This window comes from Geotrypetes seraphini, chromosome 11, assembly GCF_902459505.1.
Source record: "Geotrypetes seraphini chromosome 11, aGeoSer1.1, whole genome shotgun sequence".
Classification (NCBI taxonomy): Eukaryota; Metazoa; Chordata; class Amphibia; order Gymnophiona; family Dermophiidae; genus Geotrypetes; species Geotrypetes seraphini.
In genome coordinates, this window is record NC_047094.1 from 128,726,586 (window position 1) to 128,742,879 (window position 16,294).

At 41.8% G+C, this 16,294-nt stretch overlaps 1 protein-coding gene across 6 annotated transcripts in view; it reads right to left on the reverse strand.

The window, feature by feature from the left end:
• Positions 1–15,434: 15,434 nt before the first annotated feature.
• The window catches only part of GRAMD1A (GRAM domain containing 1A), a 275,350-nt gene continuing 274,490 nt past the window's right edge, over positions 15,435–16,294 (reverse strand). For all 6 annotated transcript variants that reach the window (XM_033914365.1, XM_033914366.1, XM_033914364.1 and 3 more), the window contains one exon: positions 15,435–16,155. In XM_033914365.1, coding sequence (XP_033770256.1) covers positions 16,075–16,155 — 81 coding nt within the window. In that variant the 3' untranslated portion in view covers positions 15,435–16,074. The remainder of the gene's footprint in view (positions 16,156–16,294) is intronic.

The window sequence follows — 16,294 nt, forward strand, 5'->3', positions numbered from 1 at the left end:
AAAGAATTAACATTTAAAGGCTTCTTTGAAAAGAAGACACTTTAAGTTCTTTTTGAATAATTGCAAATCTTGTTCTAATCTTAAGTACAAAGGGAGAGAGTTCCATATCATTGGGGCAGTAACAGAGAAGATTGAAGCACGGCGAGTTCCGATAATTTTTAATGAAGGAACATTTAGAGTAGACTGAGAAGATGATCTGAGAACTCTGGTCGAACTATATGGAATCAAGAGCCTATCTATGAATGCAGGTGTATTAGTTTTTAATGTCTTAAAGACTAGGAGGGCTATTTTGTAAGTAATCCTATATGATATAGGCAGCCAGTGAGCATTTTGTAATAGTGGTGAGACTTGATTGAACTTTTTTGAACCTGAAATAATTTTTATTGCAGTATTTTGAATGAGTTGAAGACGTCTTATATCCTTTTGGTAAGCCCCTTTTAATAAGGAGTTACAATAATCTAATTTTGAAATAACTAAGGAATGAATTAAAGTATTAAGAGAAGATGAATCAAGGAAAGGGGAAAGTGAACGGATCATTCTTAATCTGTAAAAACAGTTTTTAACCAATGCACTGATGTGTGCTCGGAAAGAGAGGTTGTTGTCTATTATGACTCCCAAAATTTTTGTATTGATAGTTTGGTTGAGGGGTTTATTGTCAATTATAATTGGACTTATAAGTTGAACTCCTTCTTTTCCTGAGAAAAGCACAGTAGTGGTTTTGTTGATACTTAAGGATAGTTGATTGTTATTCAACCACTCATGAATTTTGGCCAACTTATGATTAATTTCGGATATGTCTAGCAAACTATTGGGATCAATAGTGTGCAGAAGTTGGAAATCATCTGCATAGGCATATACTGTGAAGCCTATGGATTGACAGAGTGTTAAGAGTGGAGCCAGATAAATATTAAACAATAAAGGGGAAAGTATGGACCCTTGTGGTATTCCATAATTATTTTGATAAGGCTTTGAAAAAGAATTGTTGAAGAACACAGTAGAAGATCTATCTGTAAAGTAAGATCTAAACCAATCTAATACTTGATCTTTAAGGCCTATAGAAGAAAGGCGGTGGAGTAATAAACAGTGGTCAATAGTGTCAAATGCAGCAGCTAAATCAAGAGAAATGAGAATTACCGATTTATGCTGGTCCAGAAAATAGTGAATAGTTGTGACAAGACCTATTAATGAATGTTCAGTTGAATGATTTTTGCGAAATCCGGATTGATTGGGGTGTAAAACCTGAGTTTTGTCAATGAAATCCGATAATTGCTGGAATACTACTTTTTCAGTGATTTTAGCTAAAAATGGAAGACTAGATATAGGACGATAATTAGAGCAATCAAGAGAACTAGATTTAATATCCTTAATGATAGGAAGAAGAACAGAATGCTTCCAATCTGTTGGGATTGATGAAGTGGACAGACTAGTATGAATAATTTGGAGAATAACTGGACCAAATACAGAGAAATAGCGTTTGAGAAGAAAAGGTGGAAAAGATTCAAATTTTGAACCTTTAAGTTTTAAACCTTGAAATAGCTGTTTTAATTCAGTTAGAGATGGAAGGGTAAAGTTTGAACAAGTAGCATGTAATGACATAGTTTTTAATTTTTGGTCTTCATCTAAATTATCCGTAGGTTCATTGGAAATGGATTGGCTAGCGTTTTTAGTTATGTTTGCTCTAATTGATGTTATTTTAATGTGGAAGAAATTAGCTAAACTGTTTGCAGAAGGAGTATCATATGGAGAAATAATTGGTTTATGTTTGAAAATAGTTAATTGTTTTAACATTTTGAAAAGTGCTGAGGAGTTCTTGGTCATAGAGATTTTTTGAATGTAATACTTTTTCTTTGTTTTATTAATCATTTGACGGTAGAGATATGATTGTTGTTTATAATTATTTAGATTGTTTTGAGTCGGTTTGTTGCGCCATTTACGTTCGATTGAGCGTAACTGTCGCTTTTGTAAGGCAAGGGAAGAATTATACCAGGGGTTTTTCTGCTTTTTAGGGGAGATAGTTAGAAATTTTATTGGAGCTATTTTATCTAAAAGAGATTGACAAGTATTATTCCAAATAAGAAGTTGGTCATTTGATGATAAAGATTTGAATTTGTCTAAGTCAAGTAAAGGTGAAGTGATTAGGGAATCATCGATATTTTGAAAATCTCTTACCTTGATAACTTTAGGTAATTGTGGTGAATCTTGAAAATGAAGTAGTTCTAACACTGTTTGAATAAGGCTATGGTCCGACCATGGAACTTTAAGGTTTTCAGGTTTCGAAAAATTAGGAAGTAGTTCCTCTGGGGCAAAAATCATATCTAAAGTATGATCTTTTTTGTGAGTTATACCTGTATTTAATGGTTTAAGGTTAAGATCGTTTGTATGGAGAAGAAAATCTAAAGTATATGGGTTAGATCTATCGTCAAAATGGAGATTGAAGTCCCCTAGAAGAATAGGAAATGTAGATGTAGTTACAAAGTTTGAGACAATTGATAATAGCTGAAAGAAGGTAGACTGATTAATAGGAGGTGGGTTATATAATAAAAGTAACTTGATATTGGGGTTTGTTTTAATTTTTAATTGAATGTATTCTATTGTATCTATGGCTTGAGTTATTTCTACTACTAATGATAAATGAGATCTGTAAATGACAGCAAGCCCACCACCCTTCTTGCCTATTCGGTGGCTAAAACAGAAGTTGAAGTTGGGGGGGGGGGGTAGCATAAGAAAGATAAGCTTCTTCACCTTCTGTAAGCCAGGTTTCTACAATGCAAAGAAGATCAATTTGTTGTTATATCTATATAACTTTAGAACAAGTTTCCATATAAAATCTTTCTCAAAGAATTTAGTTCTTTGAAATAATTTTTTCCTTACATGGTCCAGCTGTAAACTCCTTTTTCCTCACAGGGTTCAGGTGTTCTTTTTTCTGTAGAGCCATTGGGTACCAGCCGTTGGGTACCAGATGAATAGTCTATTAAATGTTAGAATTGCTCCTTAAAGCAGCAACAATGGATGAATCTGTTGCAGTAAGGATAAGATGCTTGAGTACGTGATGAAAGGGCGTTGTGGGTAGTAGGAGTCTGATCAATAGACAAGACTCTTGTGCCACAAGTAGAGAATGGGGACATGGGGACACAGTTTGTCTCCATTCCTGCCCAACGGTTATCTGTCCCTATGTCATTCTCTATGCTGTGGACCTGACAGAGCAGACCATGGGAAGAATTCTTAAGAACACACTGACTTTTTATTTTGCTTATTTCTCCTCATCTGTACATCAATAAGGTGTCTTGTTTTATTTTTTAATTAACCTTCTGAGTGACTGTAGTTTAATGGCCAAGGCCTCTCTACTAGTAATGCTGTCACAGCATGCTGTCAGCTTAATGATCAGATTCAAATTAAAATAACAGTGGGACATTTATGCTTGCCCTTTCAGCAGTCTCCCCCATCAGGAGGGATGGGTGTCTTTAATTCATAGCCTTAGAAAGACCAGTATTAAGTTTGCAGTCTTTGTCCTGTCACCTGCAGAAGGCAGGACCTGGGCTTTTTCTTTCTCAAGACCATATCAACAAAAGACATCATCATGTAAGCCCCCATTCTGTAGGGAACAAGACCAGTATTGTCTAAAGTCTCCTTTCAGGCTATGCCTTCTTCTGCCTCAGGTAGACGGGGATTCCTGGGAGATGGAAGTTCTGGTTGCCACCCCTAATGCTAGCCTTGGTAAGAAATACTGGAGGAACACTGGATGTGGGGATGTGGGGATGCTCACAGGGACTGAAGTTACAGCCTTTCCCAGTGGGAGGAGCTGCAGGGAATAGGGTAGGAAGACTGACTGTAGGGGAGTTCCCACCCTTTTTCCATGATATATAATAGAGGTTCCCAACGTGCGGTACACATACCCAGGGGTTATGTGTACCGGTGGCAGGAGGAAAATGGGGCTTTCCTTCTGTGTGTCCCTCCTATGTGGAAACAGGAAAAATATTGAAACAAAGTAGGTGGGACTTGCAGAAGGAAGGCCCCAATACAGTAGTCTTATTCGCTGCTGCTGTCGTCACCAAAGTGGGTTGTGGAAGAAGACGAGAGATGGCCAGATGCAGGTCAGGATACTGGACCCCACAATTGTGAGAGGTGCTGTTGCTGGACTGGGGGCAGGGGAGGTGAGAGGGAGAGATGCTGTTGGATTGAGAGCAGGGGAGGTGAGTGTAGTTTTTGTTTGCTGGACTGGGGGCAAAGGAGGTGAGAGGAAAAGGTTCTGCAGCTGGACAGGGGAGGAAGAGATGTTGATGCTTGATTGGGGCAGAGGAGGAAGGACAGGTGCTGCTGGACCTGAGTGGTGGGAAGGAGAGGTGCTGGACTGGGGGCAGGAGAGGTGAGAAGTGCTGCTGCAGGACTGGGGACAGGGGAGGGAGAGGTGCTGCTAGACTGGGGGCAGAGGAGGGAGGAGAGATTCTGCTGGACTTAAGAGTGGAAGAGTGGTGCTGGACTAAGGGAAGGCAGTTGAGAAAAAGAGAGAGACTGGATCATTGGAAGATGGGGGAACACTGGACTCAGGGGGAGAGCAATGCTAGGATGGACTAGGGGAGTCCTTGCTTCTGATATAACTTCCAGTTTTGCAAATTGGCGGCAACAAAGCTCTCTCCTTCCCAGGCATTAGTATTTCTCCTCTCCTCCATGGCCAGGCAAAAGCGGCGATAGCAAATGCAATTCACTACCCTGCCGCTACTCCGGGTGTCTTCTCTCCATTCAGCCACCCAAGCGGAAACAGAAAGTTTTCACTGAAGGCGGGCCGCAGTGGAGAGAAGACGCAAGGAGTAAATCACTACCGCCACCGGCAACACATTGTATAGTAACGTCAAAATAAAGGTAGTTAAAGCTTTCTGAACTTTGCAAGAAGCCATCAAATGCAACTATGAGCACTGGTAGATTTGGGAAAACTACATTCTTACCAGTATTGATATAGGAGAGTTTTCAGAAGCTATTAAAGCTTATCACTGACTTATGGATTTACAAGACAAATACAAAGATATTCAGATGCTGAACATTCTGGTGAAGGTAGTGGTGGATGGAATAGTTGATCGAAAGGGAAAATTGGCAACAAGTTTGAAGGGGAAACTGCAGGAGTTGTTTGGAAGATTGACTGATAGAACGACAAATGATGGAGAAATCTGGAAACTATATGCTAAACTATACGGCAGTGGAAAGAATGATAATGAAGATAACAATGAAAAGGCTTTACACTATCTCTCTAAGGCATATAAATGTGAGACCCATCTGAGTGGCTGGGACAAGGACATTTCCTCATTTAAGACAGTTATAAAAGGAACAATTGAACTTGCACATATAGCAGTGGCATGCAGAAAAAAAAAATTCAACCATCAGGAAGCTGTGAGAATTCTCTCTTCAGCACAGTTTAACCTCCAAGGATTATCTTCCAAAGCAAAGCAACTATTCACCGATGTTGGAAGGAGTGACGTCTGCATCGAGTTAGCTAATGAAGTCAGAACAATAGACATCTTAATCAGAGAGCTCCAAGAAATGAGCAACCAACTGAGAAATCCTCAATGAACAATTGAGCTTCAATGAGTAGGGGAATATACATTTCTTTTCTGGCTAAAATCTTTAATAATTGTGCTACACCACAATAAATATTTTGTGTACCATAAAAAAAATAAAAAATGAAAAAGGTAGATGGAGGGAGAGGGGAGATGGGGTAGTTGATGGACTGAAGGAGACATGAGGAGAAGATATATGGTAGAAATGAACTTGGTGAAGGGGGAAGATGGATGGTGGAGGGGGAGATGGACTTGAGGGAAATCATGGAGGGGAGATGGACTTGGGGGAGAGGGAGAGATGGACTTGGGGGAGTTGGTGGACTGGAGAGGGAGAGTTGGGGAGAGGATAGATGGGAGAAATGAACTTGGTGGAGGGGGGAAGATGAACGGTGAAGGGGGGAGATGGGGGGAGGGATAGAAGAAATAAGGATCTAAAAACAGGAGAGGGAGAGAGATGGTGAACAATGGGATTTAGGGAGGGAAGGAACAGAAGGGAAGAAAAGTTGGACATAAGGGATGGGGGGATAGAGATGCTGGATAGAAGGGTAGTTAGAAAGAGAAAGGGAGAGCTGGTGGGGAAGGAGGGAGATATGCTGGATGATAGGGTAGTTGAGAAAAGGAGAGATGGTGGATTTGGGCAAGAGACCCTGGCAAGCAAGTTATCAGAAGACATTTGTTGAAGAGCCTGGGACCAAAATGATTTGTAAAATGACCAGACAATAAAAGATAAAAAAAATAATTTTACACTTCCCCCTCCCTATTTGCGGTTTCGATTAGCTGGATTTTGCTTGTTGGCATCGAAAAAAAAAACAGCCCTGGGACTTGGAGGGAGGCGGCGAGGGATGGGGTGGGCGATCGGAGATTGCGTGGGGGCAATCAGAGCATGGACCTTACCTGGTGGTCTAGCAGTGACGCGGGGCAGGAGCGATCTTCCTACACTTATGTCCCATGCAGAGCCGTGCTATGAGTTCCTGTGGTCTCACGAGACTACAACAGGGAGTTCCTGTTGTAGTTTCATGAGACCACAGGAATTCAGTAGCACGGCTCTGCATGGGGCAGGAGTGTAGGAAGATCGCTCCTGCCCCGTGTCACTGCTAGACCCCCAGGTAAGGTCCAGGGGTGGGGCAGAGCCGGCCAAAAGTTATTCACCATTTTTCCCTATTCGCAGGCCGGCTCTGCCCCTAACCCCCGCGAATAGGGAGAAGTGTATTTTCTGTTTTGTGATTATAATGTGTCAGATTTGAAATTTGTATCTTGCCAGAGTTGAGCTAGGATTTTTTTTTTTATTGAAATTTTACAAATACAAAAATATAAGAATAAAACAAAACATAACAATATACATAATAATATGCAAAATATAGTATAGTTAATATACAAAGTAAAATTAATTAGGATTTACATGAGTTCTTACATATTCATCAAGAGGGGTCCAAATTTTTGTGAATCTGGCTATGTTATTTTGTTTGAATGTTATTATTTCCTCATACTTTCTGATGACACAAAGGTGATTCAACCATTCGTAAAAATTAAGCCTAGAATTGTCTTTCCAATTGGAAACAATATGGTGGATAGCTAAGGCAATCATGAAATCAAATATTTTTTAATATAACGGTGGTATTGATATATCTGGATTAGAGGAACGCAATATGATTGATTTATATGACATGGGCAACTCATGTTTAAAATTGAGCAGATTTTGGACCAAATGTCTGACCAGTAAACTTGTAAGTTAGGGCATTCATATAAGAGGTGTATTAGAGTCCCAGGTTGCTGTTGGCATGACCAACAGAGCTTTGAAGTCACATGTAACACTTTAGCCATTTTAGCAGGGGTCCAGTAAGCTTTATGCATAATGAAAAATGTAGACTGGCATATGGATTCCGACATAGTAGGTCTAGCTAGGATTTAACAGAGAGAGGAAAAGTCTTTTTTGTTTGTTTATTTTGTTTACACCACAGCACCAGTGTGGGTAGGAGAGTGCAAAGGGGGTGAAGAGGCTATAAAATAAACTCACCAGGATGTTTGAAAAAAAACCAAACACCCAATTGTGCAGGAAAATTGAATCAAAAAATCGATTCAATAGGCTAAATCGAATCGAAATATTTTTTCCTGAATTGGGCAGCACTAGTGGAGAGAGACTGGATTAGGGGAAGAGGGGGGACACTGGACTCAGGGGGAGAGCAATGCTAGGCATGAAGGGTGGATAGGGACAGGGAATGCTAAATGGGGATACAGAAGGGCAATATTGATCACAGGGGTACAAAGTGACAAGGACACAGAGGGTAGATGCTGGACAGGATAGAGATGCAGAGGGAAGATGGAAGGTAGGCATAGAGAAGGTTGACATGCAGAGAATGGACAGCATACCCTGCAAAGACAGAAGAAAAAAATAGAAAAATGAAACACTGTAAATTCTTTATTCATTTTCAAACTTTACAATCAGTGTGACAATATGTCCAAACAAATTAACAATAAATATATCACTTAATAATCATCAATGGTACAAATAATATGCTCTTATCTCCCACCCTTCCCTATCATAAAACCAAATACCTTGTACAATATGTAATAATAAAATTATCCCCCTCCCCCCTCTCACAACTGAACTTGTAAATTTAAGGGAAAAAATATAATCTAATCAGAACAATATTTTGTTAATGGTTCCCATACATCTTGAAATTTTCTGAAACATCCCTGCTGTATTACAATAAATCTCTCCATTTTATAAACATAACATAAGGAATTCCATCAGAAATTATAATTTAGTCTACTCCAATTTTTCCAATTATATGTAATTTGTTGAATGGCAACTCCAGTCATTATAAGTAATAATTTGTTATTATTTGTAGAAATCTGACTTTTTGCTCTCATTGCCATCCCAAACAGCACAGTATCATATGATAATGCCACTGGGTTGTCTAATAAACAATTAATTTGGTCCCAAATTGATTGCCAAAAATTCATAATAAATGGACAATAGAATAATAAATGGTCTAAAGTCCCTGCTTCGAGATGACAGTGCCAACATCTATTAGACTTAGAGCTATCCAATTTTTGTAACTGAACAGGGGTCCATAATGCTCTATGTAACAGAAAAAACCAAGTTTGTCTCATAGATGCTGACATTGTACATCTCATCCTCCAAGTCCAAATTCGTGGCCATTGAGATGCAGTAATTTGATGCCTAATCTTAATGCTCCAAATGTCTCTCAGACCAGTGTTTGGTTTCTTTTTAATAAATCCAGTCAGCAATTTATACCACTGGGCAGCCTGGTGACCCAAGAAGTCCACCTGAAAGCATAAGAACTCCATACTAAATTGATTATTAAGGTTTTTCCAGTCAGGGAACCCCGCCTGAATGGCATGCTTCAGTTGCAACCATCTAAAACTTTCTGATTAAGGCCATATTTATGTTGCAACTGTGAAAATTCAAGCATTTTACCATTAGAGATAGCATCATCTAATAAACATACTCCTGCTATCATCCAATGTTTCCAGACAAGCCTTTCTCCACCAATTTGAATCTTGGAGTTCAGCTATATAGATTGTTTTATAGATTTGTGAATTGGAATAGTTGTTAAATTACTTACATAACGCAATGTTTTCCATGTATCAGCTAATATTCTGTTATCTTTACTATAACTAGGCATTTTGATACTGAGCACATGACAAAGGCGTAATGGAGACACGAGTTGCCATTCCAACCACAACCAATCTGGGAGTTTTTCCATGAGCTCTGGGAGGACCCAATACATACTCTGGCGCAAAATATAGGCTTGAAAAATGAAACACTGTGACCAAAATGAATAGAACTCAGACACAAAAGTAGGAGAATTCTAAATTTATTATTTGGAAAATTTCTGTATAGAAATCTTGCAGCAGTCCCATTCTGTTTTTTCACTAGGTGTTATATTAGTGTTTTAGGATCTGTTTTAATATTTATAGTGCATTTTTTTCACACATAAGGTTGTTGTTGTTTGAGTCCTAGGAGTTAGTGCTGTTATGATATGGTAGGGTTCCAACTCTTCTTTGCACAAGTTTGAGCATAGTATTTTGCTGTGGTAGGATTGCGTATTGGCCTTGCTAAGGTGTTATCAACATTTTAAAAATATACCCCCCACCCCTTTTAAAAAAAACTGTGAAAGCGTTTTTAGCGCAGGCTGTTCCTATGAGTGTCGGGAGCAGCGCAGAGCATTCAGCATGCCAGCCTGTACTAAAAACTGCTTTCTTGGTTTTATAAAAGGGGGGGGATAGTTTGTTATAACATCAGACAGAGCTTTAGACATTTTGCAGTAACTGATGTGTTGAGCTGCAAGCAAAGCCTGGTGATCTTGTAACTCCAAATCTCATGAGACAGCAAAATTAGCAAGCTCAAAGAAAGGCAGGGTGACTGAGAGCAGGTGTGTGTGTGTGAGAGAGAGAGAAGGGCAGAGTGGCTGAGGGCAGGTAGGATGTATGAGTGAGAGAACTTGCCCATAGTGACCAATCAGGTTTCATTTTCCCCAAAGAAAAGATTAAACTATATTGGTTACTAATGGCAACTTTTGTGGAGGTCTTCTTTTTCTCGTGTTCTTATAAATAGGCTCAGTCTAAGTGTCATTGTTCATTTTCACTCAGTTTGTAATAATGACACATCACCTATAAAGGAGCTAGTTTATATGAGACTGAAAACAGATCACGCCAAGTATGCCTTGGTCTGTAAGCCAGTTGTTGTGACCCATATTTGTTATGCATGTTGCTCGGGGGGTACTCAGTTGAAACTTTTTCAATCTAGGGGGTGATTAACTTGAAGAAGTTCGGAAACACTGATGTTTAGGAGGAGCTGGAGTGCTGACTGTGCGGGAGCTCAAAATCTTGTATTCTTGATGTCTCCAGAAGAGAGTCCTATAGAGAATTCCTCACCAAATAAATAAATTCCCACCAAATAAATAGATAAATCAATAGACCACTTGCTTACTATTTTTTTTCTGTCTTTATTGGAACTTGTCTCTAATAAATATTAGTTGTTTTTCCATAATATATTATATTCACATTTTGAAATCATAACACTGGACTTTTTTCATTTAAAGAAAAACAGTTTTACAAAAAAAATAACAAGGAAGCTAGTTAGAGATAAAATTAAGTACAGAAAAACAATAAGTAAAACAGAAGTGATTTAAAAGTGAAGGTTAAATTACAGTAATCAGGAATTAAGACTTGACAGACCTGCTGTACATGAACATCCTACTTAAAGTGGCAGAACATATTACTGGCACAAACACAAGTGTCATGCGAAAGTGAAAAAGATGAATGCTTTCAGACTTATATCATCATCAAATCATTTCATTTTCTTTGCATGTGAAATTACAAATGATTGAAATGGTGCCTTGCGATTCTGTACAATAGTACCTCTCTCAGGGTTACAGCCTTACCCTGCCTTTTGCCACCTATTATTTGGGAGTTGGGGTATACAAAGACACTTCTGCAAGGGCAAAAGTAACTTGTGTTATCTTATGGAGGGCTTCATGGTCCAGAAAATGACTGCAATTTTCTAGGGTAGTAATATTACAGAGTTTGTGTATGAGAAAATGATCGTATCAGAGTGGATGTAGAAAATCCTCCAGACTTTCCTGGAGCATTGCATATACTTGGTCATTAAGCATCTTGACTCCTGGGACTTACACACTGTGATGTATTGAGAGAAGCGAGATTCAAAGTTGGATCTCTGGCTGTCACAGTTTTCAGTGACTCAATACTGTAAGGCATGTGGAGGGACATTTTTTGATAGTACGTCTAAGTCCAACTTTGGACGTATCCCACAAGACGTCCAAATATTGGGGGTGGGGAAACATCCATTTTTGAAACGGCTAGACGTCCAAATTTTTTTTAAATGACGTCTTAGGATGTCGTTAACTTTTTGGCTATTTTAAAATATAAAAGTGTCCATCTTCAAAATATCCTAATCCAGACCATTTGGATGTGGGAGGGGCCAGCATAGTAATGAATTGGCAATACAGACATCCTAACAGAACAGAGGGCACTGCTTTGAACTTCACATTGAGTTCCTGAGGAGACGGGGAAAATTTGTCTCCCTGTCTTTCTCTAATTTCACCATCCTGTACCCGAGAGTTGTCACTGTCCCTGCCCCATTCCTGTAAGCTCTGCCTTAACCACCTAAGCCTTGAACACTTATGATTTTAAAGTGTTTGAGGCTTGTGCAGATGAGAACAGAGCTTGCAGGAATGGGGCAGGGAGAAGAAAAGAACTCGCCAGGATACTCAATGAAATTGCCGGGAAATACTTTTAAAACCAATAGGAGGAAATATTTTTTCACTCAGAGAAAAGTTAAGCTCTGGAACTCGTTGCCAGAGGTTATGGTAAAAGCGAATAGTGTAGCTGGTTTTAAGAAAGGTTTGGACAAATTCCTGGAAGAAAAGTCCATAGTCTGTTATTAAGACATGGGGGAAGCCTCTGCTTACCCTGGATCGGTAGCATGGAATGTTGCTACTCTTTGGGTTTTGGCCAGGTACTAGTGACCTGGATTGGCCATCGTGAGAACAGGCTACTGGGCTTGATGGACCATTGGGATGACCCAGTAAGGCTGTTCTTATGCTTGTTGATGACATCCTATTTATTGTTTTATACTTTTCCAGTCCACTTTACCAAAACACTAGACTGCACAAGAAACCAAGTATAATTTTAGCTCAGTTCTAGTGCTCAAAATCTGTGCTGGAACTGTTTATAATGCATGCATTGCTGTAGGTTCTTTTGAGCTCCTTTTGTGGGGTAGGCTTTCCTCCTTCCTTGCTGGGAAGTAGTAGGGGGGGGGGAGATTCAGATAGTTTTCTGTGTCAACATGGTATCTGGTAAAGACCATACCATTAGCATACCCAGAGCCCTGAAGACTGAAGGAATGCACATCTATTATATTCTGAGACTCCTACTGCTGCCACGATATTGTGCCAAGACATCAAGTGACCCTGTACCTGCAGGGAGACTCTAGGACAGTCCTTGTATATTCTGCAACTGCAATGCAAATTTCACATGGTAGGAGATGATGGGTTTAAATTAAGCAAAAAACCAAAACAAGTGTATGTGGCAGAATATAATGCAAATAATGAAGGTGATTGTAGGAAACAGTCTTTGGCATGGTCTAGAGCCTATAATTTGGTTTCTATCCCAGGTCTCTTCTCAATTATAAATGAATCTTTTCATTCATAGACCTGCTTCCAACCAACAGACCATTTATTTCTGAAAAGATTTATTCCACAGTTGGTTTCAAGGGGAAAATGTGATGGAAATGAGAGGAGACAAATGAAGATGACCAAAAGTAGGTGCATGATTCTCTGTACTGCATACTTACATATATCAAAGAGTTCAAAAGCCAGGGCATCCATCTCCCCACAAAATAGTATACAAAGAAATTTCTTGCAACAATGATTGTGGATGAAAAGAGAAAATATCAGTGTGGACAGAGCAAAGTCTACCCAAAGAAAATGTGGTGTGATTCTTTTCCCTTCTTGGTGCCATGAAACATGATTCCACAGGCCATCACCCTCCCCCTGTCCTTTGTTGCCAGGTGGGGATAGGATGTGTTCACAATGTGCTGAAAATACCCCCATCTTCTGCACCAGCCCACACTGGGTCTGGAGATATTTACTTGTTTGTGGTAGTTGCAGCATTATTGGCTGCTGGCTTTGTTGTCAAGAAGAAATAGTTGGTTAAATAAGTGGGAAGAAGGGCCTTGGTGACCTGGTAGGAGGTAATCTGGGAAGGACTATTAGTCACTCCTGGAACCTTTGCTTTCAGGTCAGGAGAGGAAGCACTTGATTAAGAACTAAGGGCTAGATGAGACATGAGTAAACTACGGCCCGTGGGCCAAATCCGGCCTGTTTAACTTTTTAACCCAGTCCATGGCTGTAGTTTGCCCTTGTTTGCAGAGGCAGGGTTTCTAAATGTGCGGTACATGGGCTGCCTGTCTGTTCGCTCACTGCCACTGCTAGCCCACTATATTTACTTACAGCCCGCTAGTGCCGCAACGAAGGGAAGGGCCAGGCGCGTACCCACAAGCCTTCTCCCAACGTCAATTTTGACATTGGAGTGAAGGTCCTGGATTGGCTGGCCTGAACCTTCTCTCTTTTGTCAGAATTGACGTTGGGAGAAGGCTTGTGGGTATGTGCCTGGCCATTCCCTTCGTTGCGGCACCAGCGTGGCTGTAAATAAATATAGTGGGCGAGCGGCAGTGGTGAGCAGACAGACGGGCGGGGAGCGAGCAGACAGATGGGAGGGGAGCGAGCCAGGGAGGAGGAAACTGCGGCAGGTCAGCTTGGAGGTAGGCAGGCTTCGGCGCAGCTTCGGGGGATGGCGGAAAATAATTAAATACAGCTGGTGCAGGTCGGCTTAGGGGAGGGGAGGGAGGACATAGGAAGGAGGCACTGGGACACTAAAGACATAGGAAGGGGCACCAAGGACATAGGAAGGAGGCACTGGGGGCACTAAGGACATAGGAAGGTGCACGAAGGACATAGGAAGGAGGCACTGGGGCACTAAGGACATATGAAGGAGGCACTGGGGCATCATGGACATAGGAAGAGGCACTAAAGACATAGGAAGGAGGCACTGGGGGCACTAAGGACATAGGAAGGGGCACGAAGGACATAGGAAGGAAGAACTGGGGAAACTAAGGACATAGGAAGGAGGCACTGGGGCACCATGCACATAGGAAGGAGGCACTGGGGCACCATGGACATAGGAAGGGGCACGAATGACATAGGAAGGAGGCACTGGGGCACCATGGACATAGGAAGGAGCACTAAGGACATAGAAAGGGGCACCAAGGACATAGGAAGGAGGCACTGGGGCAATAAAGACATAAGAAGGGGCACCAAAGACATAGGAAGGAGGCAATGGGGCACCAAGAACATAGGAGGGAGGGACAATGCGCAAAAAGAAAATTTGCGAGGATTCAGCAGCTGGCAACCGTAGGAGTGCTGTTTCCTCCTGCAGCATCAGACTCCCCTGCTGCGCCCCCCCCCCCCATTGTCCGGCCCCTCTGTCAAATTTAAGAACCCATTGTGGCTCAGGGGTCAAAAAGTTTGTCCACCCATGGGCTAGATTCTCAAAACTTTGTGGTAAAAACCAATGGGCTGCTGTCACAGCCATTATTGTAGCAATTTCAAAAAGGCAAGTCATTCTCCATAAACTGTGCATGCAAATGATGTTGGCAGAGAGTAGAGAAGGTTCGCTAAATTTGCATGTGCCCATCGCTGCTGGTAGTGAAGGGCACATGCACAGAATAAATGCACAAATAAAAAACCAAACCAAAAACCCAAATCGAAAATTGGCAGAAAGGATGCACACTGCCAAAATCAAGCACCCCTGCCACAGCAGCAGGAGAGATGCCCACTCCCTCCTGCCATCAAGCAATGCTCCTGACACCCCCCTAGCATTGGGAGAGATGCACACTTCCTCCTGCTGCCATCAAGCAACCCCTCCCAAACACTAATCCCTGGCAGCGGGAGATGCTCACTCCCTCTTGCTGTCAAGCAACAGCCCTCTGACACCCCTCATCCCTCAGATGACCCCCCTGTCCCCACCTACTCCCTCCAACCAGCTGGCCTGCCTCTTCAAAATTGCAGGACTTCCCTTCCCTGGTGTATCCTGGGATGTGCCGGGGCGGTGCCTAAGGCTCCGATTAGCCCAGGCTCCGATGGGAAGAAGTGGGCATCTCTCCCACTGCCGAGGGGTGGGGAATTGCTTGGTGGTGGTGGGGGGAAGTGGGCATCTCTCCTGCTGCCGGAGGGGGTGTGGTGTTGGGGGGGGGGGTTCGCTTGACGGCAGTAAAAGTTTCTGACAGGTCTGAGCTGTCAAGTCTTACTTTCCTGTCAGCGCCTGAGCCAATCAGCACTCAGGCACTGATAAGAAAGTAAGGCAACAACAGCTCAGACCTGTCAGCAAATTTTGGCCGCAAATGTGGCACAACAAGGTTAGGAAATCACTCGACAATTATAGAGAATTGCTCGGAGTGCTCATTTTAATATTAGTGACCGCTTTGTACTATATTTGCATGGCAGTATCGGAGACTGCTAGAAAAGACCACAGGATCCGTTGCTAAAATACATGCACACTAAACCGGTTGGAACTGGTTTAGTGAGCACCTTAAAGGCACATTTTAGTTTTGAGAATCTGCCCCTAAGTCACACCTTAGGAAGTGTTTTACAGGTAACACTGCCTGTGAAGATGAGAGAAGGGGCTGGACGCTCTCTCTCTCTCTGGTGAGGGGAGGAAAGTCAACATCTTGGTAACAGTCCTGTTTCAGGGGATGCTTCACTTGTCACATTCTTCTCCCTTATTCACTACCCCCACTGCTCGTGGTTCTGGAATGCTTCTAACTAAAGAGCACTGTTAGATCTCAGAGCTTGGAGGTACTTTCAGACTCCTTCCAGTCCTGGATTCTTCACAAATGCAGCACTTATTGCACATTGCTTTCCCAGGCCAGCAGACGGAGGGTGCGGAATGCTCCCTACCTCTTCAGTTCTCACAACAATGCCTACCCTTGCCTTTTCTCATTCTCCAGTGGTGGCTCTGTCACAACAATCCCTTGCTGAAGCTTCTCCAGAGATGACTTCATCTGTATGAAAACAAAAACCAAACATAACATGGTTGCAGTTTGGGGGAAAAACAGCAGGGCATGCCTCCCACAAGATGCAGGTTTAGATTGAGGATTCAGTGGAAATGAGGGTATGGCTGACATGGGGCATGTGCAGTGC